The 27,247-nt window shown below is 43.1% G+C and overlaps 1 protein-coding gene across 1 annotated transcript in view; it reads right to left on the bottom strand.

The window, feature by feature from the left end:
- Window positions 1-6: 6 nt before the first annotated feature.
- TRUB1 (TruB pseudouridine (psi) synthase family member 1) overlaps window positions 7-27,247 on the bottom strand; it is a 65,714-nt gene continuing 38,473 nt past the window's right edge. The window contains exons 4-8 of the mRNA XM_015409625.1: window positions 24,243-24,324; window positions 12,195-12,267; window positions 9,898-10,037; window positions 5,586-5,642; window positions 7-1,668 (exon numbers count right to left, since the gene is read on the bottom strand). Of these exons, the coding sequence (XP_015265111.1) occupies window positions 1,454-1,668; window positions 5,586-5,642; window positions 9,898-10,037; window positions 12,195-12,267; window positions 24,243-24,324 (567 nt within the window). The 3' untranslated portion in view covers window positions 7-1,453. The remainder of the gene's footprint in view (window positions 1,669-5,585; window positions 5,643-9,897; window positions 10,038-12,194; window positions 12,268-24,242; window positions 24,325-27,247) is intronic.

The following is a 27,247-nucleotide window of genomic DNA, read 5'->3' as shown; positions in this document are numbered from 1 at the left end:
ATTCCTGCAGGACCCATCCTTTTCTCAGTTAATTAAGAAGACTTGTCATTTAGCCTCTCAAGTTCAGTAGTAATTTGATTTGACTGATAATGCTTTTGTTCGACTGTTTTAACAATAAATACAGTTTGTCCTGCTAGCTTATGATCCTCTGTCCTTCAGACTCTCATATAATGGACTGAGTTAGAGGGACATTTTGTGACGAGGGTGCTGGTGCACCAGAGCAAGGAGGATTAAATCTGTGGCTCCAAGGGATAGACTTTCAGGATTATCCCCCCAAACTCTTAGGGCCGAAACAACCAAACGCTTCAGCTCATGCCCCCAGCAAGCTCTGGGTTTTAAAACAGTACCTGCAGAGGCTGGGACAAAACTCCCTTCAGGTGACTCATATCCTCACTCCTTGCAAGTATATTGTGGCAAAAAATGCAGAAGAAATACTAGTTCACTCTCCAAATCTCTTAAAATCAGTTCAGAAAAGTTAGAGCACTATTTGTCGGAGAGTTTCAACAGGGTGAGGTTACACAGCTCATTGGAACTCTTGGGTGCTCATTGACATGCTCACAAAGCGCTCAGCAGATTAAATCACTCCCATCTGCTGTGCTCTGATTTTTATATTGAAAGCAACATTACAGGAGTGGCTGGTTAGGTTTGCAAAGTGGTGGCTGCCTCTCTGCTGATTATCTACGCACTTTTCAATCTAGTTTCAAGTCTGGCTGTGGGAATGAAACTGCTTACACCCTTCTTTGCTGTGAGACAGGCATGGCAATGAAGCATTAGAGAAAGCAGTTGGTTGGAATTCTTTTGTTAGGTGGTGATGGAGGGAAATGACTGGAAAAGGACAGACTCCTCGTTAAGGTATGGGGATTTGCAACCTTGACCGCTATGGAACTTTCCTCACCCAAGGAAAATGGAGCCTTCTGTTTTACCACAATGGCCAACAGATCTGTCCCTCCATGAACTGTGTAACTCTTGCTGCTCATCACTATGGCAGTGGGCATCTCAAAATTCAGTGACTTATGAAAGGTCATGAAAGGCAGTGACTCATGAAAGCTCATCCCCTGCCACATATTTTGTTAGTCTTTAAGATGCTACTGGACTCTTGCTCTTTTCTACTGGACCCATTTAGCAAAGCTCAAAATGACTTCCGGTAAACAAAGAATTGAAGTAAAAAAAAAGTATCCTGTAAACTCTTTTCAAGGGTGCAGCAAGGAGTCTTGCTTCCCTGACAAATACATTTACAATGCAACCTAGAGATACAAGAGGAAATAAAAAATGCTGGACATTTTCTTGTGTTTGTTTCAGCATGAACAGAAAAGATAGAAAGCTATCATTTTCAATGCATTGTAATTTGTCATCCTCCATACACAGGACTGTAAATTTACAGGGGGAGACAAGACAATCCCACAGCAATCTTAAAACGTCTCAGTCATTCAGTCTTTTTCCTTGACCTGACTTATCACTTATCTTCACAGCTCACAGTGTGTTCTTCAGACAGCTCTGTCTTTAATTTTTTACGAGATGGTTCTACAGAGAGAAGAGGCATGCAATGCTCCAGGGATCGGGCAATTTCATCAATTGTCCATTTGTCTTCATAAAGAGCATGTTCTTCCAAGGTAAACGGTCCCTGTTTTGTTCGGGTCAGCTCCTGAACAGAGGCACAGGATGAGAGCTCTACAGCATGGGGGAGGGGGGAGAAAAGAGGAAGAAAAATCAAATGTAGAAAATGGCAAATAATATTTCACAGAATTTGAGTTAGCATCCCAAGGGAATAAAACATGTTATGGCAAGCTAGAACATACTATTTTAAAACCACTTCAAGTACAATTTTGCTACTACAGAATATTATGTAGATGGCATCTCTTTAAACAGATACACTGTGACTATTTTAGGGTTGACAACTACAGAATGAGAAATTCCTGGAGATTTGAGGGTAGAGCTTGGGGAGGGCAGGGTTTGGGGACTACCTGTTTTTTATTGCAAACTTTATTTGTTTGTTTATTTATAAAATCTATATCCTGCCTTTCTGCCCCTACAAGGGCCACCAAGGCGGCTAACAATTTAAAATATACATGATAAAATACATTTTAAAACCATTAAAATAAACCCTTCCCCCGAACATACCTCATTAAAAAACTTTAAAAAGAGTTAAAAACAGAACACATACAAAACATAATACACTGGTTAGGCAGGAGGGATCACTGAGGAAATGGCAAACTAAACAAAAAAGGTCTTCACTTGCTGGTGGAAGATGGCAACAGAACGGGACAAATCAATCTCCCTGGGGAGAGAGTTCCAGAGCTTTGGTGCCATGACCAAGAAGGCCCTCTCCGGGGCTGCCACCCACCTAATCTCAGAAGGTGGGGGCACCTGAAGCAGGGCTTCCAAAGGTGACTGTAATGGTTGGGCAGGTTCATAAGAGAGCAGGCATTCCTTCAAGCATGCTGGTCCCAAACCATATATGGCTTTGAAGGTCAAGATGAGCATCTTGAATTGTGCCCAGAAACAAACTGAAAGCCAGTGTAGGTGGGCCAAGATTGGAGTGATATGGTCCCTCCCGACCCACTCCAGTTCTGTACAAACTGAATTTTCTGAACACTTTTCAAGGACAGCCTCACACAGAGCACAATCCCAGTCTTGTCCCTCAGTCCCAACATTAGGTACACACACAGCCTCAAAACCAATAAGGTTCTGGATAGGGCATCATGGCAGGGGGACAGAATTCTTATATACTACAGCAATAGTACCTCCCTGCCTGCCAGATCTATGCTGATGTATCACCAAGTACCCTGGAGGGCACAACTGAGAGAAGTTATCCCCTGCCCCTTCCCCTAGCCAAGTCTCAGTGATACATGCCAGGTCAGCCCTCTCATCCAGGATTAAATCTTGGATGGCTGCTATTTTTTCCTGTGACTGATCTAGCATTTAGCAGCAGGATTTTATAGCCTGGCAGGTTGTTACCAACATCACTCTGGCTGAAAGAAGAGTCAGAAGGAGCAACAGCACATGTCTGCTGTCCCTTCTCCTTACCTGACCTGCTCTTCTCCCACTACCGTATCTCCCCCCTACCCCACACACTATGAATCATGGCAACCCTCTCACCCTGCTCTGTCCCTCCCAAGGCCATCTCTCCCACCAGCAGGCAAAGGAGAAAAAAATAAAGACATATCTACACTTAATATACATACCACAGAAACATAAAGCAAACACAAATCCAGACCTAACTCTCACTTGAATCTGAGTAATCTGCACACACAAAACCCAGCTCTCACCTGGTTAAACAACAAACAAACAAAATGTGGCTCACCCTCACACTCCTTCTTCCCTAAAAAAACCAGGAGACAGTTACACACAACAATACATACCTTGCCATCTGGCCATTATTCCAAAGGCACAATTTATGCAGAAGTCAACACTCCTGGCTACAATCATGATGCTTTTTTTTTTTAAAGGCCTCATGTATATAAAAGGGAGACACATCATTTTAGCCATCCACCCATAACTTCCTTGGTTGTATTTGGCCCATTGCTGCTACTATCTCTCTACAGACAGGGCAAGTGAATGCCATATGGTGAAAATATACATTCAGAATGGTGTGAAAGTAGGCTTGCCAGCCCCCAGGTCTGGGTGGGGGATCCCCCAATTTTGCAGGCTCCTCCCCACTGCTGCCCAGCCGGCCGGCAGGAGAAGCCCCATCCCAACAGCCATGATGTGCCTTTAAATCTTGGCAGGACGAAAGCTGCAGGGGGGGGTGAGCAGACACAAGCCATGTGGTTTTTCCCAGTGAGTGTGTGAAGTGTGTGAGAGAGGAAGAGAGCACAGTCCCCGTTTTGCATTTGTTTCAGAAGTTTTGTACTAATTATGGGATGGATGAAAACTCCACCCCCTAGACTGCTCTCTTACTTACTTTTGTTCTTCTGTTAGTCTGAAGAAGTTGGTTGAAATAATGCAGGTTGTTACATTCAGCAACTCCCATGAGTAAAGCAATTTATACCATTGCCCCAGTGAGATCACAAAACTCTGGGCTTGCAAACTGTTTGTATTTGGGAAAGGATTCATTGTTTATTTTGGCTGCAATTTGAGTTGTGTCCCTTACTAAAGTCATGCTTGGAAATGCTACCCAAGTCTGACAAGGGACGTGTGGGGGTATGACAAATTACATTTAGTGGAAGTACAGCTGCTGGGGAACCCTTTGAGGAAATTAAGACTGTATTCAGGAGAACTGCACTGCTGTATTTATTTATTTATTTTAGGGAATGGGAAATTTTCCAGGCTCCACCCCCGAAGTCCCCAGGTATTTCCTGAGTTGGACCTGGCAACCCTATGTGAAAGCCATGTCACGAAGGTCCAGTTCTATGCCACTTTGGTAACATCTGCAGAACCACACAGACAACCAACTATAGTGTTTCCAAGACCAATATCACAGGCTGCTAGGCAAGGAGGAAACTGTTGCGATATCAGAACCATATCAGTCAGCTGAACTACATCCACACAGACTACCAGAGCAGCCTGGGACAATATTAGAGGAAGAAAACCATTACAGTAAAGAACCATATCAGTCAGCTGATCTACATGGCTTCCCTCCACATAGATTACTAGAGAAGCCTGGGATATTATCAGAGGAAGACAGTTCTTACACCATTCCAACTTATGTAAATCAGGCTACCAGGAACTGCATGTCATGCTCTGTTCAATGAGGTACTCTCAAGTACTGCTTGCTTTGGTATGTGCGTTCTCTTCCCTGCTATGCTAAAATGCAACATAGATAGGAGCTAGATTGCCTATTGTGCCAGGTACTTTGAAAATGGACAGGCATCAGTGGAAGTTGGCAATTTTGACTCTATATCACAAGAACAGCCTAAAATATTTTGTAACTTAGAAAACCAACAAGCAGGAATGAAGTACTATTAAATGGCTGTAGTCCACTGCCAAGAACTGGGTTGATGTATGACGTGAGCTATACAGGTCACGAGTTAAGGAAAGGCTGAAGGAAGATGGTATAGCATTACCATACTCATGTACACTTATGGTCACCCTGTTGATCAGAGCAGAATAATTAGCTTAGTTTTTATAAATAAGCTTATTTATCAATGATCAGGTACCTTCCTAGTTAAGTACAGCCATTTGCAAGTACTGCAATTGTATCACAGTTTAAAACAAGAGGAAAAGATGACCACTTGATCCTAAATTGGAGGGGGGAGGGATCCTGAATTGGACAGTTATACCATATTCAGCATAGGCTTTGTGCATCATGATTTAAACGTGTCACTTATTATACCCCTTAAAGGGTACTCTGTCTTGCTCCATGTCCCTAATTTATTATCTGAATTACATTTCTAATCCGTTAATCTTGCAGAATGATATGTATTACCTCCCCATCCCAATTCTGTTCCTTATTACCATTTTGTCGATATTCCCCACAAGAATCTTTTATATTTATTCACCCAAGTACCTTCTGTGATATAGAATACAGACAACACACAGCCACCCTAGTGCATGCATCTGGCAGCCAGAGATACCAAAAGCAAAAATAGCCCTTTATTAAACAGAGACCGTGGCTCCACGAGCAATTGTGCTTTGTCTGAGCCTACCTCTGCCAATGTCGTTGACCAGGCTTCTGACATAAAAGCCACCGCCACATTCAACATCTGGAATGTTAACAGGAACACAGTAAAATTGCCAGCCCAGTACAAAAAAACCCCCTACTTTACATAGAAATGTAGAAGAGCACTAAGCAAACAATAGAGCGATTAAAATATTTATAGGTTATATTATAAATTATTCATTCTGCAACATATGTGTGGGTGAGATTGTGAAACTGGTGGAGAGAGAAGAGCAAATGGGGGGGGGGAGGCACCAGCTCAACTATAATTCACCTTATAAATTAACCACCAGCTTCAGGATTTCAGTAAGTACTTTGGGCCACCTCGTTTCAAAAAGATGCCATAGAAGGTCAAGATCTATCTACTGGTGATAATAAAAGGTTATTTTAAAGTGTTAGCAAAAAAAAAAAACCACAACCCACTATGAAGTACTGAGTGCATTTTAAAGACTGTGCACAACCACAGACAGTCAAACTAGAGACATTTTAAAACCTACCTCGAAGTCTCTACCACACCCATCATGATTGGCTGCAAGTTATCCAACACATTAAGTGGTCACTGAAATTGCAGAGCACGTTGAAATCCAGCTTGTATGTAATGCAAAAGTGCACTAAAGGGGCTGCAAGTGAAAGTCTCCATGGCTAATTGCCAGCCTTACTACTATGCAACACTCTAAAAATGCACACGTTTTATAGCTGTTCTTCCAGTCACTCATATAACCACCTCATGAAATAAGAGTCAATGGTCATCAGCTTGGGTAATGCTGCCTTCCATCATACCATGTACAAGGGAACAGGATTACTAAAGGTTTGTATTTATTAATAGCATTTTTAGCCCACCTTTCTCAGAAATGGGACTTGAGGCAGCTAATAGATTTCACCTGAATTACTCCTTATGGGTATTAGGGCTGTCTGAGTACCAGGGAAGAGGTTCAGTAGATATCCCACCTGATCTTCCCTGTTCAGAACATTTGGGAATGGAGAAAACCAGAAAGTGGTTCATGGATTTAGCAATTGCGTTCTTACCTGTGAAAGCCAATGAACTAAAAGCCAGCTGGGAAGAACCTTATGTAACCAGGGACAAGAGGGTAGACCTCACTTATGCAGTTTCCAAGGAAAGGTGTGAGAAAAAGTGTAAAGTAGTTTTGGTGCTGAAGCCAGACCACAGAAGATTTTGTGTAGACTACAGGAAGCTGAACAGCATCACCAAATCAAAAGGCTATATTTGGGGGCACTCATTCGTGTCATTAAACCCCAGCATCACTACTGATGAGGTACCACATGACCTGCTCTGAGCAATGAAATAAAATTATTTTGGCAGTAGAGTTTTTGACAGAAGGAAGAAGGCTGCAGTAACCAAGGCAAGAGATTGTGAAGAAATGCATTTTTCTTTGGAGGTTTGAACTTTGCATTTTAAAAAGTTTTTCTCTCTTGGCTGAGAACAGGCAGCAGGGGGGAGGTCAGTACAATTGCTTTCCAGCCACATCTCAGCCACCCTTTTAGAAAAGCTTATGTCTAGCTAGAGACAATGGCATGGTCCAGCTTCCCCCACCTCCAGCTAGACAGGTGATATCTCAAACGAAGAGAGATTTGGAGGAATTAAGTACTATCTTCAGGAAGAAACTCCTGGAGACATCAGGAAAAGCTTCTTTGACCCGGCATGATCTGGTCAGTGGGAGGAGAAAGTGAAATGATAAAACTCCTGGGAGCAAGAAGGAGGGCCTTTTTTGCGCTGATTCCATTGTTAGAGAACTCTTAAATGTGGTCTGTGGAAGGAGGGCCTTTTTTGCGCTGATTCCATCAAGTTAGAGAACTCTTAAATGTGGTCTGCGGGAGGGACTCGACTGTGCAACTGAACAACAAGGGCACATCTAAGAGGGAGAGAAAGAGGAACTGCGTTTTACCCTTTTCTTTTGAATACCTTGCTCAGTCTGGTGCTGTGCTGACAGTATGCTTGTGAACACTTTCTTTTTAATAAATATGTTACAATTTTTGATGCTGGTAGTGGTTCTCTATACCTCCACTGTCTGGACATGCTATTTTAAAAGGAACATAAGGAGAAACGGAAGAGTCAGTCAGTTGCCAAGTGGCTACTCTCCCAGTGGTGCACAAGGCAATAAGCTGTCCCCGTAATAATCAGACACTGAATAGTGGGAGACACAGATACAAGGCCTCAGAACTTGAAAAGGAAGCTGGGAGTCCTGGCCCTCCCAGTAGACAATTCCTACAAAGGTCAGGTGGTGGTGGCAGTTGATCAGAACGAGAGATAAAAGCCCCTCCAGGTGTTGGGAAAACCTTGGAGGACATGCTGGAATAGGCCCTGCAGGATCACCACAGAGATGCAGAGCACATCCAGGTGTTGGGAAAACCTTGGAGGGCATGCTGGAATAGGCCCTGCAGGATCAGAGCAGGACCGTTCCACCACAGAGATGCAGAGCACAAACAACAGTTTCAGCCAAGGGATTGAGAAGAACTTGCCAATTTTTGCAATGTCATACATGGATCTGCCAAATCCAGTTTGCCTTGGAATACCTTGAAGTCTGACAGATCTCTGATTTATGGGACTGAAAAGGCCTTGGTCACCCTAGTGGATTACCCGAGCTGGGAAACAGACAGAGGGAATGTGACTCTATTGGTTCTCCTAGACCTCTCAGTGGCTTTCAGTACCATTGATCATGGTATCCTTGTGGACTGCTTTCAGGACTGGGAAGTACCATTTTGGAGTGGTTCCAGTTCTCCTTGGACAGCGGGTTTCAAAAGGTGGTCCTGGAGCACTGCTGCTCAGCCCCTCAGCCTCTGACTCCACCTTGTCTCCTAGGCTTTTCAAACTCTTAGGTTAAGTCATCTGGAGACAGGAGCCCCACAAGGCTCCATCTTGTGCCCTATACAACAGCTACCTGAAGCCATGGGTGAGGTCATTGGGAAACTTGAGCTGGGTTGTTACCAATATGCAGATGACACTACTAGCAGATTCCAGGGAGGCTGTGGAAACCATGAACAAGTACCTAGAGGCAATTTAAGAATGGATGAGAGCTAGCAAGCTAAAACTTAATCCCAACAAAATTGAGGTACAGCTGGAGGGAAGGTCTGACACAGGAAATAGGCTATCCCATTCTGAATGGGGTTACATTCCCCATAAAAGAGCAGGTTTGTAGCTTGAGGTTGCTTCTGGACCCGGGCCTTCTGCTGGATAAACAAATCGAACAGTGGCCAGAGGTGCCTTTTGGCAATTTCAGCTGATGAGCCAGCTGCAGCCTTTACTGGATAGAAAAGATCTGGCCACTGTGGTGCATGTCCAGGTAACATCTAGAGTGGATTACTGCAATGTGCTCTATGTGGGGCTGCTCTTGAAGACTGTCCAGTAGTTACAGTTAATATAGTATACTGTGGTCAGAGTGTTGACTGGAGTGGGTCATAGGGACACCTCACGCCTATCTTGGCCTATCTACATTGGCTGTCAATCTGTTTCTAGGCACAATTCAAGGTGCTGGTATTGATCTTTAAAGCTCTACATAGCTTGGGACCTGCATACCTAAAGAACCACTTACTCCCTTATGAAGTTACCCAACCACTACGGTCATCTTCCAAGGCTCTGCTTTGAGTGCCCCTGGCCTTTTGAGATTAGGTGGGTAGCAACCTTGGAGAGGGCCTTCTCATTCACAGCATAAAAACTCTGCAACTCTCTCCTCAGAGAGACTTGTCTGTTCCCTTCTGTTGTCATATTCTGCTAGAGGGTTAAGGCTTTTTTGTTTTGTCTGGCATTCCCTCAGTGATCATGTTGTTTTATGTAGGTGTACTTTCTTGTATTGTATGTGTACTTTAATTTGGTTTTGTTTTGATTGATGTGTTTTGTTTGGTTTTTAAGATGTGTTCTATTATTATGTTTTTATCTGTTCGCTGCCTTGGTAGCCTTGATGAAAGATGGGGTATAAATTCTGTAAATAAAATGTAAAAAAATGGAATTTTGTATATTCTTGGAAAAGGGAACACTACATAGTTCAATTTAATACAACCCACATCCAAATAAACAAAGAGTGAAGTATCAAAGTCGGGTTCCCAGCCTCCAGGTGGGGCCTGGAGATCTCCCGCTTTTACAATTGATCTCCAGCTGACAGAGATTAGCTCCCCTGAAGAAAATGGCTGCTTTGAAGGGTGGACTCTATGGCATTGGACCATGCTGAGGCCCTCCCCTCCCCAACCCCCCCCTCCTGGATCCACCCCCAGAGTCTCCAGGTATTTTCCAACCCAGACCAGGCAACCCTATATCAAAGCCATCAAACATCTAACACTTTTGAACTTACCAAGTGTGAACAAGGGTGGCTTGAAGTTTCTGAGAGAAAGACTGTACACTATAACTGGCCTGGCAGGCTTTGGTTCCACAGCCTCTCCTTTTGTAACCAGTGCTGACATCCTCTGTCCATCCTTCTTCAGGGCAGAATAACTGATCAGAAATCATGCAAGTGAGTATTAAAAGATTCATGAGAACACAAGCTTGAAATGCCTTAAAATAATTAATGTACTATAGAATCCATCTTACTTCCTCAACTATTTTGAAATACACTAAATGTAATTGAGATTCACACTGGCCAAAAGAAAAGCATAATATAGAAGCCAGATGATAAATATAAAACAGTACAGATGACAACTTATAGCGAACGTGTGAGGGTTTTTTTGAGAGAAACTACTAGGATGACATAACTAGAACTATGCTAGAATACTCCCTCACCCCCAGTTATGAGGGAGTCAAGGGCTCATGTTGTAGCGTTAGGTGAATTCTTATCGTAGCACTGCTAGCTGACTCTGAGACTGTAGCCAATTTAGCCCCAGGGGCCTTGAATGGTATAAAAAGTTACAAGATTAGCATACCTATCCGGCATGCTCAACTTTCATTTGCATTAATTTGGGCCTGATAACTCAAATTACAAAGCCCGGCTTCCTCTGCTCTCACAGTTATAAGGATGTTATCATGTGCCTATTCTCAGAATTATTGCTCCACAGCCAGTGTTAAAAGTTCCAGCCTTCACTTTTACCCTTGTCTGCAAGCCTCTGCCTTCAAAGCTTTTTTTTTTCTGGGGAGGGGGGAAAATAGAAGGCAAATAGCAAAAAAGAATTTCATTTTTATACTTAACTATGTGGTCAGAGTAAGCAGAGCCCCATATAAAGACACCCATTATGGAATACGCAGAAGCCCCTTGTCAAGTCACTAGTACAAAGCATGTAGTGATATTGTACGTAATACGGACAAATGACATCATGAATGGTATTTATTCTGCAATAGTATCATTGCTTAACTGGCATCTCTAGAGTTACCTCTTTGAGAACCTTATGGTCCGAAAAATACGGTACCTCTTTGAGAACGAGTCTGTACCTCTTGCCTAATCACACATTAAATATTTTCTTCAGCTTTCACTACTCCAAGTGTACAACCTCTTGATACTGAAAAGGGCTCCAGACCTCTGACACCACAAGAGCTAACAATGGGATAAGAATGGGACATGAAAGTGACTTGTAAGTACAGGGGAATAAATCCTGGTCTTTAAGTATTTTAACTTCCATACTGTTATGTTGGGACCTACTGGGGTGGGGTAGGGGGAATATGTTGGCATCTATGAGCACCTATCCACTTGGAATTTGGGATTCCTGCGGTTCCTGTGGAACAAGTCTTTCCCTCCTATTTAGAGGGTTCAAGGGCATGGAAAAAAGACAATGTATGTGCTTGGAGAGAAACCTTTTATAGCCACTCAGCTCAGGTTCCTTGCCATGGTTGAGCAACTATATCAGAGGCAAGCATAGGACATGGTGGGCAGAAGGTAGATTGGAATCTACTGGTGAGCCACTGGCCAATTTTTTGGGAGGACCACTCAGCACCTGCCTACTGCTTACATTTTTACAAAGGATCCTGCACTAGGTAAACCTTGTTCTGATCCAGCAAAGCACTTCTTATGTTCTTGAGCAAAATGGTGTACTCAACATCACCTAACACAGATATGCTTTATTTGTTAATAAATCCCACCTCCTTCCTTGAGGAATGTTACACACCTTGTCATACTAGGGATTTTAGTACACTTACAAAATTAAAGTAATTTCATTCCTGAAGGAAGACACCTACCATGTTCCCATCTCTTCTCTTGGCTGCACACTGTTCTGTAACAGGATGAGCATCCACTGAGAAGGCCTGACATTTGCCCCATTTTTCTGCCAAGCACATCCTGCTCCTTGACTTTTGGAAATCAATTTATAAGTCGGCCTGTGTCCATCTCTCCTCCAATATGCACTGCCATAAGACCCTCTACTTTTGGTGTAAGCCTCATTAACATTTGGCAGTGCCATCTGATCCTGTTTTATGTGTCAAGGTTGAGATAAAAAGCCTATGATTATGGTGACTAAATGCCTGAAATAGGTTAACAAGGAAAAAGAGCCATTCATATGCTGTTCGAATCAATGGCACACTCAGTTGTGACTCTTTCAAATTAACAAACCTTTAAGCCTGCCTCATCTTGCCAGTATTTTGCTGTAAATAGGACACTTTCCACTGCCAGTAAAGTGAGCTTTTGCCACCAGGCTTTTCAAGGTTACATACAGCACTGAAGAAACTTACAGTGGAGGAACTTGCATGATACTCCCCGTGAACTTCCGCAAAACATTCTCAAGCTCTTCTTTTGTTATCTGATCTGCCAAAAGGCAAAGACAACCACACACACAAGTCAGTATTTTTTTTAATCAGAGGAGAGATGGTCTTTCAGGAAAGTTGCAGGTTGTAATATTCTCCCCCTGATGTTTTGAGGAAATCAGCCCGTTGCACTTATCAGTTACAGTCCTCCAGATAGAATGTGTGTATCAAAGCAGAGACAGAAACTGAAAGCCTCCCAACCTTTACCATATTGACAGAACATGAACATTGCTGGTCAAAATGGAATGATGCTGTAGATACGAAAACAAGACAATTAGACTTACGGAAGACAGAGAACTTAACCAAAAGAAGAAAAACTTTACTTACAGAAAAATTGCTCCAAAATGATTGGGATGCTTTTCAAACAGATGCTAGATGAAATGCTCCCCACTTCATCTAGGAATTACATATTCCACCAAATGTGACCTGCCTCCTTACTTAAACATGTTGACCATTCCAAAACTGAGACGGTCATACATGATTGCACACTGCAATGTGTTTCCAACAGCCCAGATGTAGGGCCAGTTTCTCAAGACCCCTCTGGACTAGCGCTATTGTGACTGCCCTGTGACAGAACTTGACTCGGCATATCATGTTTTCTTCTACTGTCCAAAACATGCAGCAGCAAGAGACAGATTCCTAAGAAAATGGCTGTTGAAATATTCATCTTTTCCTAATGCAGCAAGATTAAAACTACTTTCTGAGCAGCCTCTGCCAAAATTGCATCGTGGATGTGGCAAATTTTTGTTTTACTATTCTTAACTCTTAATTTTTTTATGGTGTATGGCCTATGGACTATTAAACTTAAATAAACTTTGAACACTTCCGTATTGATTATTTATCTTTTAGTTGACATACTCTGGGCATTTCACAAACTTAGGGGGGGAATCCACTGCCATATTGGATTGTATATAAACCCCACCCCACAAAAAATGCCACATACACACTGTGATGAAAATACAAATGAGCTATCAGAGAAAATGCAAATAGAATAGAATGTGGGTGAGCTAATCAGCTGCTGATGCTTACCATCATAAGTACTGTTGAAGATACTTTAGCAAAACTTACATAATATTAAATATTTAAGTAATTTGCCAAAATAGTATCTGGAAAGCATCTATTACTGGTAGGGTAGTGGTCATCTCTGGTTCATCTCATGCAGTTAATGAACCGGTTAGGAAGGAGAAAGCATCAGAACAGTGTGAATTTCTCTGCCCTCCTTCTTTTCTCTGGTCCTAATTTTTCCTTTAGGTCTGGGACAAGCATCTCCTCTCATCCAATATATACGAACATCACATATTTACACACTGTTTTATACTGGGGTAAACACTATCTCACAGTTTGATATTCAGAAATCATAAGCACCGATCAGTATCCCCGTGGATTATGAAAAAGTGGGGAAAATCTGTTTGAGAATTTTACTAACTTTAGATGCAATAATAATGATGGGAGAGGGAGCAGGAAATCCAAGTGTCTTTTTCCTCCTATTTCTCTGCTTCTCCATCTTGTGTGAAATCAAATCTCCCAAGCTCCCCCAATAAACAAATGCATAAGATCTAAATGCAGGAGAATCTGAACATTCTACTTCAGAGTCAACTAACACCAACGAAGCTGTTAGAAGATATTGTAGATAACTGATCAGCATCAAATGGCCGTGTGTATGTGCCTATATGGATCAAAGAAAGCTTTTGATTTTTTAAAAACTTTCAGAAAACCCTTGGATTAGAAATCAAATATATATAGAGAGAGAACTGGGAGAGAAATATATAACTCACATCAACACAAATGATCTATTTACAGGATATGGCTCCTCCCCATTGTTTCCAATCTGATGGCCATTCATTTCTATTCCATAATTTATGGACTGTTTAAAAAATCTCCATCTTTCACTTTGTGACATATGCTAATGTAGGTTGATCTACACTCTTCTCCAAAATTAAGATGTTTAGTGTGGAAGAAGAAAGCATACTGGAGATATAAGGGTCTACTTAATAAGAACACTTAATAATGAACAAAATATTCTCAATTTGGGAGAGATTAAAGGAAAATTTTCAGAATCAAATGAAAACCTCCCAATCATCTAGATCCAGATTAAGTTTTTTGTGCATACAACAGACCTTTTGAATACGTCAACCCACCAGCCAAACAAAAATATAAATCCTATCTCTGTAATGTAGTGTGTCAAGAGGCTGCCCAAAGAACCAAACATGCCAAAGACAATTTTCTTCTAACTTGACAGTAAGTCTTCCAATAACCCATTTCTGGTTGGTGTTTTGGATTACTTCCTAAGCAGAGTTTCAAAAGACAGTGTACCCAAAAGCTCGGTTCATACAATGTCTAAAGCAAAAAAGGGATTTAGATAGTGTGGCAATTTAGACATACATATCACAATCAAAAGGTGGTAAAGATTTGTTAACTGTTCTTCAGGTATTAAACTGAACATTCCCAGTGCCCACACTGCCTCTCTCTATTAAAGCCCTGATGGATTGTTGCTGAAGAACAAACACACAACATGACTGCCTTTTTCTTATGCTTTTTAATCTTTGCTTTTCAGTTTTTTGCAGCTCTTGCAGCTCTCTTCCTGAACAGATGGCTCTCACGATACAGATAAGACATTATTCCTTGAAAAGAAAGCATTTCATATTCTCTGTTGTATCAGAAGGAAACAACTTTAATATCTCACTTTATACAAATAGTACATTTGGAATCTTGATGGCAGACGCTGCCACTGTGCCCAGCAGTAGTCTAAATGAAGTGTCATTAATGATAATACAGCAGCAGTTCATAAATCAGTCAGAGGTGCGGGGGGAGAATGGAATGGAGAAGAGGAGAAAGTGAAGGTTGGGTGTTTTGTGATTTCTTATTTTTCTAAGGATGCCTTCAGAAGCTACATGAAAAGAGTACTGCAAGTGTTGCCCTGCTGATGTAAGATGTGAAATCAGATTTATGCATGGAAAGGGGATCTGCTTGCATGCCGAATGTCCCAGTTTCAATTGTCAGGAACAAATGGGAAAAAAATCAGGGAGTAGGTGATATGAAAGACCTCTACAGCTGCTGCCATTCAGAGCAGACAGTACAGTCCTTGATAGACCAATGACTTGATTCCATATAAACCAGATGAATGTATTCATGTTTGAACTTATCTAAAACATGAACCAGATTTTAAACTAGTTTACTTCACAATACAGATACTGTCTGCAGTACTATAGATTAGCAGCAGAGGCTATATGTACTGTCTGGCATTTTTAGCTTAAAACGGAAGATTGGTCTTCACTTACCATGAAGCTTCTGTCTCGGTAGTCCTGGGGTGGGGCTCCTCCTCCACGGAAGCAGAGTCAATTGGCCAAATTCGATCCCAGAGGGGAGGAACTTATCCAAGGATCCGCAGTCTGTTTCCAAGCCGTGCCTCCCGCTGACAGTTCTCACATATGAAGAAAAGGAAGGAAAAACCTCCGCTTCCAAAACATGTGAACTCCCATGAAGAATTAACCAGTGAGCACAGTAATCAAATGCCAGTAACTGATTAGAATTTCCATTTTCTTTTGTAACATGGAAACTCACAACAGCTTCTGGGAAGAATTCCATACCCTCCCAGTCCTGAACTACTGGAGTAAAGCCCTCTTCAGCTTTAGAAGCCGTTCCAAGAGAAAACTCTTGGGTGGGTAGGACTGCCCCACTCCAGGACCACCAAGAAAGAAGCTTCATGGTAAGTGAAGACAAGTCTTCCATTCTCTGGTGGTCCTTGTGAGTGGGGCAGTCTGCACTAATGGGATGTAACAAGCAGTGTGCCCCAGGGTGGGCTATGGACTTCAGAACTTGGAGGGTGTGCTGCAGAAACCCCCTGCCAAAGGCTGCATCTGCGGAAGCCATTTTGTCAATTCTATAATGTCTGGTGAATTAATTCAGTAACTTTCAGGTCGCCACTTTACATACCGTCTCTAGCGATGGAAAAGACCTGTAGGCTACCAATGTTGCTGTCCCTCTCAAGGAGTGAGGAGTGATTCCCTGGGGTGGATCCAGGCCCATGGCCTAATACGCCAGAGTGATGCACCCCCGAATCCATCTACTCAAGGTGGATGTTGAAACCTTCTGATACAAAGAGAGCATCAGATTTACGGAAAGGTTTGGTCCTATCCAGATAGAAGCTTATGGACATCTAGGCAACGCCACTCCCTTTCCCTGTCATGTTTCGGGTTTGGGCAGAAACTGGGTAAAACTATATCTTCTGTCCTATGAAAGGTTGAATTCACCTTAGGAACAGAGGCTGGGTTGGGGCGCAGCACCACTCTATCACTGTGGAACACACAGAGTTCCTTATCTATGGACAGTGCTCTCAACTCTGATACCCGCCTTGCCGAACTGATCCCCACCAGAAAAATGGTTTTGAACATTAACTCTTTAAGAGGACATGAAGTCATAGGTTCAAAGGGACCCCATGACAATGCTCTCAACATCAGACTGAGGTTCCAGGTGGGGAAATGATGTACCTGTGGGGGATTTATAAGGGCAGCCCCCTTCAAAAAACTTTTGATGTAATGGTGTTGACTCAATGATTTACCTTTCCTCCTACCCTTATAGCTGAAATGGCCGCCACCTGATGCCTAATTGAGCTGGTACTTTTCCAGCCCATCCTGAAGGAAAGATAGGATACCAGTGCTAATGGGCACTGACAGGGGCTCCCAACCCTTATCCACACACCAGGAATGGAAAATCTGCCAGATAGTGTTATAAACTCTGGAGGTGGAACTTTTCCTGGAGGCCAGCATGGTGTTAATGACCCCTTCAGGGTACACTATCTCTGAAAGCAGATTGTGCTCAATTTTCAGGCTGTGAGGGTTAGTGATTCTGGTCATAGATGTAACTATCGACCCCTGGGAGAGAAGGTATGCTCTTATTGGAAGGCGCCAGGGCTCTATTGTTGATAGTCTCATCAGCTCTTGGAATGATGCCCTTCATGGCCAGAATGGTCTGTCAGAATCATCTCTGCTTGCTGTTCTATGATCTTCTGAACCACTCTGGTTATCAGCTGGATTGGAGAGAAGGCATACAGTTGTTGCTGAGGCCACTTGCAACTCAGGGCGTCCATTCCGATGGCTTGTTGACCTCTTGTCCTGGACATGAATTTTGGCACTTAACAATTTTGTGCATTTGCAAAGAGATCCACATCCACCTTGCTGAACCTCTGGCATAGTTGCTGGAACACCTCCTTGTTTAATATCCACTCTGACTGGTCTAAGGTCCTGCAACTCAGCCAGTCCACCAGGACGTTGTCCTGGCCTGGTACGTGAACCGCTTTGATGGATTGGATACGACCCTTCATCCACTGTATCAGTTGGCAAGCTTCTTCATGAAGGGACTTGAATTTGGTTCTCGGTCCGGGAGAAGAAACTGAAGACTACTAGGAAGTGGTTTACAGGTAAAATGGTTCAGGCCCATTTCCTGAATGGGACAGAAGCTTTTGTGTGTAAAAGTATAAATATATTCCAGTAGGGAACTGGTTCTAAAACGGTTCTGTCTGAAATGTCAGACCAGAAACTGTTTGGGAACCGTTCCTGAACTGGAATATATCGCCTGTCTGAAATTCCTCCTTGTGTTTATGACCATATGTTCTGTATGTATTTCATTTCAAAAAGGTATATTATAAGATGAATTACAGTAAAGTAAAATAGAAAGAAAAAAAGAAATATATTACATTGTTTCATTACTCTGCTATCTTAATATCTTTTACTATGATTATGTTCTTCTTTAACTGGAGCTCTTCTAATTGGCGTTCCCTCCCACTGGGACTCCGAAGCTCCAAGAAATGTATATTGTGTATTGTGTCCTTGCTTGATCAGGCGCCCTGAGTCATCCTTCCTTGCACATGCACTCCCCAACCTGAGAGGCTGGCATCCATGGTCATCACCACCCTCTTTGTTCCCAAAGTGAAACACCCTGCTGAAATCTCATCAGTTCCAGCCACGACCTCAATTCTGTCTTGAGATTCTCTGGTAGTGAAACTAGTCTGGGTCTCTTGTTCACAATGGCCCTCTGGAAAGACAAAAGAAGCCTCTGAAGAGGGCAGGTGTAAAATCTTGACCACTGGAGGATCTCCTGACAGGACACCATCATTCTCTGTAGCTGAAACAGAGTCATTATGTCCACCTTCGGCCTCTCCAGTACCTCTGTCGTCATAATCTGGATTTTTTGTTGTCTTTCCTGAGTCAGAAAAACTCTGTCCTGAACTGTATCGATCTGTACTCCTAAGTGAACAATCGTTTATGTCAGATGAAGAATGCTCTTTCCTTTGTTGATCACAAAACCATGGGCTTGGAGACACTCTATTGTACACCTCACCGCTTTCATGCCCCTGTCAAGAGAGGGTGCTTTGACCAAAATGTCATCCAGGTACGGGACCAGAGACACCCCCTCTAACCTCAGGTGAGCCTCTAGTTGTTGTTGTTCAGTCGCACAGTCGAGTCTGACTCTTCGCGACCCCATGGACCAGCTCCCGCCAGGCCCTCCTGTCTTCCGCTGTCCTCTGAAGTTGGCTCAATTTCATGTTCGTTGCGTCGCTGACACTGTCCAACCATCTCATCCTTTGCCGTCCCCGTCTTCTTTGACCTTCAATCTTTCCCAGCATCAGGGTCTTCTCCAGTGAGTGCTCCCTTCTCATTTGGTGGCCAAAGTATTTGAGCTTCAGTTTCATTATCTGGCCTTCCAGGGAACAGTCAGGGTTGATTTCTTTTAGGATTGACTGATTTGATCTTCTTGCAGTCCAAGGGACTCTCAAAGTCACCAAGATTTCGGTGAACACCCTGAGAGACTATTTTAGACCAAAGGGAAGTGCCCTGTATTGCAGGTGAAGCAAAGGAACTTGCAATGTGACTCTCCGATTGGAACATGTAAATAGGTCTCAGATAGATCTATGGAGGCCATGAAGTCTCCTTTTTGTATGGCTGACAGAGGTGACATGAGTGTCTCCCTTTTGAATGTTTTTTTTTTTCTGATCCATCTGTTCAACCATTTTAGATCCAGGATCACCCTGATCCCTATTCTTTTTTGGCACTGTAAAAAAAAAAAATTGAGTAAATCCCCTAAGCCTGTTGACCATCTGGCACAGGATCTATGGCCCCAATGTCTAGTAGATGTTGGATGGCAATCTTCAGTAGTTGGTGTCTTTGTTTGGACTGATTCTTTGGAATCTGCAGGAAATGTCCCAGGGGAATGTGTTTGAACTCCAAGGAATATCCATTTGTAACTATCGACCCCTGGGAGAGAAGGTATGCTCTTATTGAAAGGTCTTCAGCACCCATTGGTCTTGGACAGTGTGTTGCCAGAGACTTACAACCTCTGGAGACACCCCTTCCCCATTCCTGAAGTGACCTGTAGCATGAGATAGTCATGCTGATGACCCCTTCTTGGATCCTTTTGATGACTGGTTGGTCTTGTGGAAGGAAGAAGATTTGTCATAGAAGGAAGAAGATTGATACCCTTAAAGGGTACTGCTGCCACTTTGGTCTGGGCTGCAGGGTTCATGTCCCAGCCTCTAAGCCATGTGTTCTGTCTAGCAGCTACACTAAGGGACATTGCCCTGGCCGACATCTGTAAGGCATCTAGAGATGCATCAGATGCAAAAGGCTGCCACCAAGGCAATCTTCTTGATTTTGTCTTTGAGGTCCTTTGGTAGCTAACTGAGCCCGCTTTGTGGGGAGGGCGGGGTATAAATCTGATAATAAAATAAAATAAAAAAAATTTCTGCTGCCGCTAGGCCTGAGGTCCATGGGATTGCTGCTCTTGTGAACAGGGATCCTGTTGTTGAGGCTTTCAGAGTGTTTGCTGAGGCTTCAAAACCCCAACGTAGGGCTTGTTCTATCCTCTTGTTGCATGGATCTTTGGGGAGACGATCTGCATCCATGCGCAACACAGAAGTGGATGCTGAGCTAGTCACAGAGTCATCTACCAGTGGTAGCTTAACCCTTTTAGCTGCCTCTGGAACCAAAGAGTAAAATTTTGAGAAAATTGGGTGGTTGGCTTTGACTGTAGATACTGTCGCTAATCTGCCTTTAATAGGTTATAGAAGGCAGCCCCTCCCCTCTGGGATTGAATTCTGCCAATCGACCCTGCTTCTGAAGAGGAAGAGCCTGCCTATCAGTGAGGACGGCCCCACTCACAAGGACCATCTAAAAACCTAACTTTTTTGTTATAGTGTAAGTTTTCGTAAATCAGAGCCCAAATACGTTTATGTGTATCCCTCTGAAATCTTTTAGCATTTTAGATGCTTAACTACATCACCACTGTGACACAAACCTGGTCATAGGAGTACATCAGCATTTTCACTATGAACAACAAAGCACAATTTAAATAGCTCTTTACCATGGAGCTGCAGTGGTTCAAGTGCTTAAGACGCTGAACTGCAGGCTGTGGAAGGTCAGTAGTTCAGCAGTTCAAGACCCGGGTGCCGCAAGACAGGGTGAGCTCCTGTCTCTAGTTCCAGCTCCTGCCAACCTAGCAGTTCGAAAGCAAGAAATTGCAAGTAGATAAATAGGTACCACTTCGGTGGGAAGGTAACAGCGTTCCATGCACCTTGGTGTTTAGTCATGCTGGCCACATGACCACAGAAACATCTTCGGACAGCGCTGGCTCTTCGGCTTTGAAACGGAGATGAGCACCGCAACCCTAGAGTCGGATTTGACTGGCTTTCGAGCAAGGGAACCTTTACCTTTACCATGGACAGCTAAACTGAATCTGCAAACATGCTGACAGATTGAATTAATTGCAGAATCCACTAACAAGGTAAGAACTGTTTTGACACGGAGAATGATCAAGGAGCTCACACTAACTGTACAAAATTAGGAAAAGACTAAGAAAGCCAAAAGAGATTCAGAAAAGCAACCTCTTGTTAGGACTAAGTATAAGAAATATGCAGGGAAAGTGCATCCCATCCCCCCCTTTGTTTACTTCCCCCTCCCCACTTCTTGAACAATATTCCCTCTCTTTCTCACCCCCCCTTCTGTCAGCCTTCCCCACCTCTCTTTCTTCCCCCTTTATATTAAGTATTGAGATGATGCAGCTCTTTTCATAATAACATGCTTCTTTATTGAACTTCCAAACCAAAGACACAGGCTCAACATGAACCAATTTATACTTGTAAAAACCACACCTACCTTAAACAACAACCAATACCAAGTAGGCAGCTAGAATCCTTCAGCTGCATGAACTATATACAAGGTTATTAACAGTGCAGCGTTTGGGTAATAAGCAACAAAACATGATTGGCCATTGCTGGCAACACAACCAATAGTCTTCAAGGCTTTTGAAGCCTTCGCTCAGACCCAAGCTCACAACCTGAATAAAAAGTTGTTGTTCTTAAAGGTGCCACTGGACTCTAACTTTGTTCAGTTGGTTCAGACCAACACGGTTGCCCAACTTGATATACTTTCCTTCTCTGTTACTTCCCTCTCTCTATTTCTCCCCCTCCCCTTCTCTGACAATCTCCCCCTCTTTTGCCCCCAACCCTTTCTCCATCAATCTTCCCCTTCCTGTCTCTGTCAACCTACTCCCATCTCTATTTCTGCTGTTCCTGCCGTGCCCCGGAATCGGATGCCAAGAGCCACACAGCTCCCAACTCCCAAGGCTTCTCCCCTTCCACCACCAACACTGGCCTCAGAGATGAAGAGCCATGCAGCTCCTGACCGCCAAGCCTTCCCCCCAACAATGGTCTTGGAAGTTAAGAGCTGCACAGCTCCTGGTCTTTGAAGCTTCTTCCACCCTCCAGCCTCAGAGTGCAAGACCCATGCAGCTCCCAACCTCTAAGCCTCAGAGGTTGAGAGCTTCACAGCTCCTGATCTCCAATGCTTCAACCTCTCTACGACACAGTCCTTGGAGGCCGAGAGCCAAGCAAACACCCCCCTACAATGGCCCGCCAACACTTCATGCCCCCCATCACCACCAACAATGCTGGCTCCTGACCTTGGGGCATCCTTACACAAGATTTTTCTGCAAACCTGGGGAGTCCTCCAAGTTTGCAGAAAAATCTGTTTAGCGTTGATGTTGCATCTGCACATGGGGTGTGTGTGTCACATGTCACTATCACATACATATTCACTTTGGTTCAGGAACCTTACTTAAGCTGAATACATACTTTAAGTCTGGTAGTAAGGTTTCCATGCCTATTCTTAGAACAATTATTTATTTTCCATTTAATGTCCCCGACAGGCATTATTCTTTAACAAATGTTTGGCAAGTTGCCATTTGAGATCACTCTTGTCCAAATGGAGTTTTTGTTCTGACACACCTATTCTAAGGGCCACTTCACATGTCAATTTCCTGGCACTGGGAAGGATCCTCATCTGCTGCTCTGTGTTCCAGTGGCATCAAAAATAGGGGGTAGCAAGTGACATCACAATGTTCTCCAAAATCTCCAAATATGAAAACACCATAAAGGGAATTCTTTGAACACTGTGATATCACTTCCAGATACAACAGAAAGGGAAGTCACCGTCCCCCTCCATTTTTTGCTCCCACTGGAGCAAACAGTCCACCTGGCAACACTAACAAGACACCATTTCCTATATAAAGGTCACTTTCACGTTGGATATCCAGCTTGCATGAAAACAGCCCTCTATGTATATCTACACAAGTGGCATCTATAATATTACTGTGGCTTTGATATAGAGATTTGTGCTGGTTATAAAACGAATAAATTATACTAAGTATATCTACATAAGAAGCTTCAGCTTTAGTGGGAATGTAAGGACTTGCCTACCCTGCTGCTCAGTAAAGTACAAAATAATGTGGCGTCTGTTGGTTAGCTTCAACAACTATTCATAACAAGAGCGTTTAACAGTCTGAGTGTTGCTACTTTCCATTAATGAATGCACAGGTGACTTTGTGCCTAAGCATCTTCTCTGGCAACCCTGATAACAAACACAGACAGAAAGATTAGCTACCTGACAGCACTGAAACTGAATCAAAATTGAGCTGGATTTTTGAGCACTAAAGAGAATAAGATGATATAAGCTATAAGAGCATTAACAATACCGTCTTGAGGGGCAATCCAAAATAGAGACAAAATGTGAAGGGGGGGGGACGGGAGAAAAGAAAAATCCACAGAGATCTTCTTTATCACCACAAGGTAACAGAAGGTAATTTATCGCTGCTACCTGTTACTGGGTGTTATAAATACAGAGGATTGTATAGCAGTTGCTAGGATACAAGCTATCTATAGCTCTCTTCTTTTAAGTAGTGAAGGAATTAATGCAAGTAGTATCCTAAGTTCCCCTCCCAATTAGCTGCACATTACTTCTGAAAAGCACAGAAGATATGCATCTTGCAGAAGCAAGGCAAGCCACAAAGCATTTTAACTATTCAAAGGACTCTTCCAGTTTTCAGATAGGTTTATTTAGTTGTTGGTCTGAAACTTCGAAAAGTCTGATGGGACAGAATCCACAGAGAAAATAATCGCTTAAAGGATGGAGAAAGAACCAGGGACATTCCTGTTAGTGTTCTGAATCTCATAATCAGTAAGTGATATCATCTCCTGCGTGCATGCAAGGAAGGGGGAAAATACACCATTAGTCATAGTACAATACGCCACAGTGAATGATGTCTGTGTATGCCAGCAGGCAAGAAGCCTCCCATTCCCTTATGAGTATCTCTTCACAAGCCATCACTAATATCCAGGACAGGGATGCCATCTTATGGACTATCCATTTATGCTGTCCACCTTGATAACAGTTTCTTAATCATCTGAAGACCAATTATGATGCTGGGCTTGGTATCTAGGAATCTGGGGGGCTTATATGAATTTGTAAATGAGAAACTACTTCTCCCATTTCCAAGATCAATACAGCTTAACTGGTCAAATTGATGTGATATCACTTCCAAACTAAACTAGGAATCTGATTTTGACACCATCTTTACTTCAGTAAGTTCCAAACAAAGCATGGCAGTCAAATATTTATTTACAAAAAGATTAATTAGATTGATGCTTACGGTAAGGTTTTTCTTCTGTCACTTTTCCTGAAGAATCAAACGTGTTAGTTGCCTTTCCCAGCTGGCCAATGGCTAGATATTTCTATGAGAAAGGGAGGGGAATCGTTAATAGGGAAAAGAACAAAAGAAAAACTTAAAAATACTAGCAATAACCTGAAGTAACACTATTCTGACAAGGACACAGATGCAGCATGAGGATGAACCATGAAATCTAATGTACCTCCTCTTTTTGACTTACGATACTCAAAAAGAATACTAATTAGTTCTTTTTAAAAAGGATGCTAGTGTTAGAATATTTTAACAAAATATTTTTTATTTAATGTGGGAATGTACTCCATCAGCTTCTAGGAACTTGTCATGAAGAAAGATTGCAAAACGCTGGGGGGGAAATCAGCTTAGAAAAAAAGGAGGATGGCTTCAATCATCTCTGTAAATGCTGTCACCCTCTGGGGAGAAAAAACAGAAACTGTACACTTAACAACACAGACAAGAAAAAGTGGATGAATATTATCTCTAAATTGAAACTGAAAAATAGGGATTTCAATCAATCTGAGCACTGCTTGGAACACAGCTTTTTAAACCAAGCTGAGTGTTGGAGGTTAAAGTCATACAACACGATTCCACAGAGAGATTTCTTTTCTCTATTTGGCATAAATGGGGGGGGGGTCCCTCAGTGAGAAAGCATCTGCTTTGCATGCAGTAGGTCCCAGGTTCATCCCCAGCATACCCAGCTTAAAAAAACCCCATCAGGTAACAGGTGATGTGAAAGACTCAAGACCCTAGAGAGCCACTGCCAGCCGGAGCAGACAATAATGATCTTGGCAGACAAATGGTCTGACCCAGTAAAACACAGCTTCATGTGTTCAAAAATCTAAACCTATCATTCGCCTCCTCACAAGTCTGTAAGAGAATACACAAACAAGATTTCCTATGTATTTTATTTATACCTCACCTTTGTCACTGAGGGTCAAGGTAGACTACAAAACATTTAAAACATTTGAATAGCCAGCATAGGACATCCAATAAACAATACAACAGGACTAGGATTCAGGGCTTTAGCTAGTGTGGGGCATGCGGGGCAATGCCCCTCTCAAATTTTCAACACCCCCACGGGAGCGCCACCCTGTGCCAAGTTACCCCAGAGCAGCTCTGTCAACCTGCACTGAAAGGGTTAAACGGACAGCGCTGGTTGCTAGAGAGGCACAGGGTGTGGAAAGGAGACCAGCTGATTTCCTGTTTGCAGCCCCCACCCTCTTCTGCGCATGCCTGGGGGACTCAGCAGAAATGAGGCCAAGTGAAGTCACAGCAATCTCTTCCTAACTGGGCACTTCAGGATCCCCCCCCCCCCCCTGACCAAGGTTATCAGGTTAGCATCTCTTCTCTCCCTCTAGGCTTCCACAGGACTCTGCTCTGCCATACAAATCTTCCGTTCTGCTAAACAACTCTTTCAAGAAAACATTCCCTGCTGTGCCTTGGGATCTAAATCTGGCATTATTTCTAAGCATACTGCACAGAAGAAAGCGTCCTTACAAACCAGTGCTATAAGGAAAGAGATAATGCTGCCTTGATTCCTTTTTTGGAACACTGAACTGGTTGCTTTTCCGGCTCACTCAGGAATAGTATATACACAGATCAATTCCCCGTCTCAGTTTTTGAATGCACGGGTGGGAGGGGAGGAGACAGAGTGGGGGGAGAACCTGCCAGGAGGAATCAGCCATCTATACTAGCGAATGAAAGAGTTCGTTTCGTGCCCACTGAACCATCCTCCCCACCACATTTTTACCCCATTTTTTTTCTCTGAACTTTCCATATATCAACACACAGCAACTTAAAGGGGGAGATACATAGGAGGGAGGGATAGGAGTGCACCAGCCCCCCCCCCAAACACCCCCTGGCTGTTGGGTGCTTCTATTCTTTTTTCTCCCCCTGCCCCTCCTCCATCCAAAGCCCCCCTCCCAAAAAATCGTCTAGCTATGGGGTGGCTAAGATTACAGAATTAGAAAACCATGCAAACAAAAAGATGCCTAAAACACGACATACTACAATCCAGAAAGTTAATTAAAGACAGAAGACAATGCAGTAGTAAAAGCTTATTTAGACAACAACACCCTCAAGAAAACCTTACTGCTCTGGTTTCATTTTGCTTTGTTACTCATTTTTTTTATTGTTTCCTCACAGCTCTGTTGCATATACCTTGCTGTCCTGGCTTTTCTCTGTTTTTGTACAATCTTTTTTCTGAAACACCTTGATTGCATTTTTTGTTTGTTTGCAATGCCTGTCCTGTTTCTCATGGTTCCATCCATCTCACCGTTTTGTTATACACAGTGGGAATAGCATGCATGAATAAAAAAGCATGAACAGAGGGGAAGTGGGACCGACCCAGCTGGAACCTACAATCCAGGCCTGTAGCTACAGTGGGGCCTCTCAGGGCCCGCCCCCTCAACTTGACACCAAGGCCCCACCACTTCCCATCCAGCCCAGGACCCCTTAAAAAACTAAATTTTTTGTGCCATGGTCTCATTGAGCCTGCCTACTAGAGCTGAGCCTGCCTGCTGGAGTCCCACCCCTGCCCTCACCCCGTGACCTCGCTGGTCAGCCCTATCCTCCATTCCCATGCCGCCGGACGGGACACTACCAGACAGGGTGCGGGAAAGAAGATCCAGCACCCCCATCTCATGGTTTTCATCTGCGCTGTGAGTCACAGTGTGGTGAGCGCTGCTGCCGCTGCAGTAGTAATCAAAAATATAGAAGCTGTAATGATGTACAAAACGCTTATAATCTCACAATAATCAAGATGTGATAGTGTTGCTTCTTAATATCCTATATGTTGAACATGTTCTTACATAACAAATCCTTCTGTCAACGGGCACACGAAGTGTACTAGTGCCCGTTGATGAAAGGATTTGTCATGTAAGAGCATGTTCAACATATAGGATATTAGTACCTTTGTATTGGATTTACACATTATGGAATAAAAAGCAACACTATCACATCTTGATGTTTGG

The sequence above is a fragment of the Gekko japonicus genome, unplaced genomic scaffold (assembly GCF_001447785.1).
Source record: "Gekko japonicus isolate JY-2015 unplaced genomic scaffold, Gekko_japonicus_V1.1 scaffold2674, whole genome shotgun sequence".
NCBI lineage: Eukaryota > Metazoa > Chordata > Lepidosauria > Squamata > Gekkonidae > Gekko > Gekko japonicus.
The sequence above is the reverse complement of the archived record's forward strand: the minus strand, read 5'-3'. Positions and strand labels throughout refer to the sequence as shown.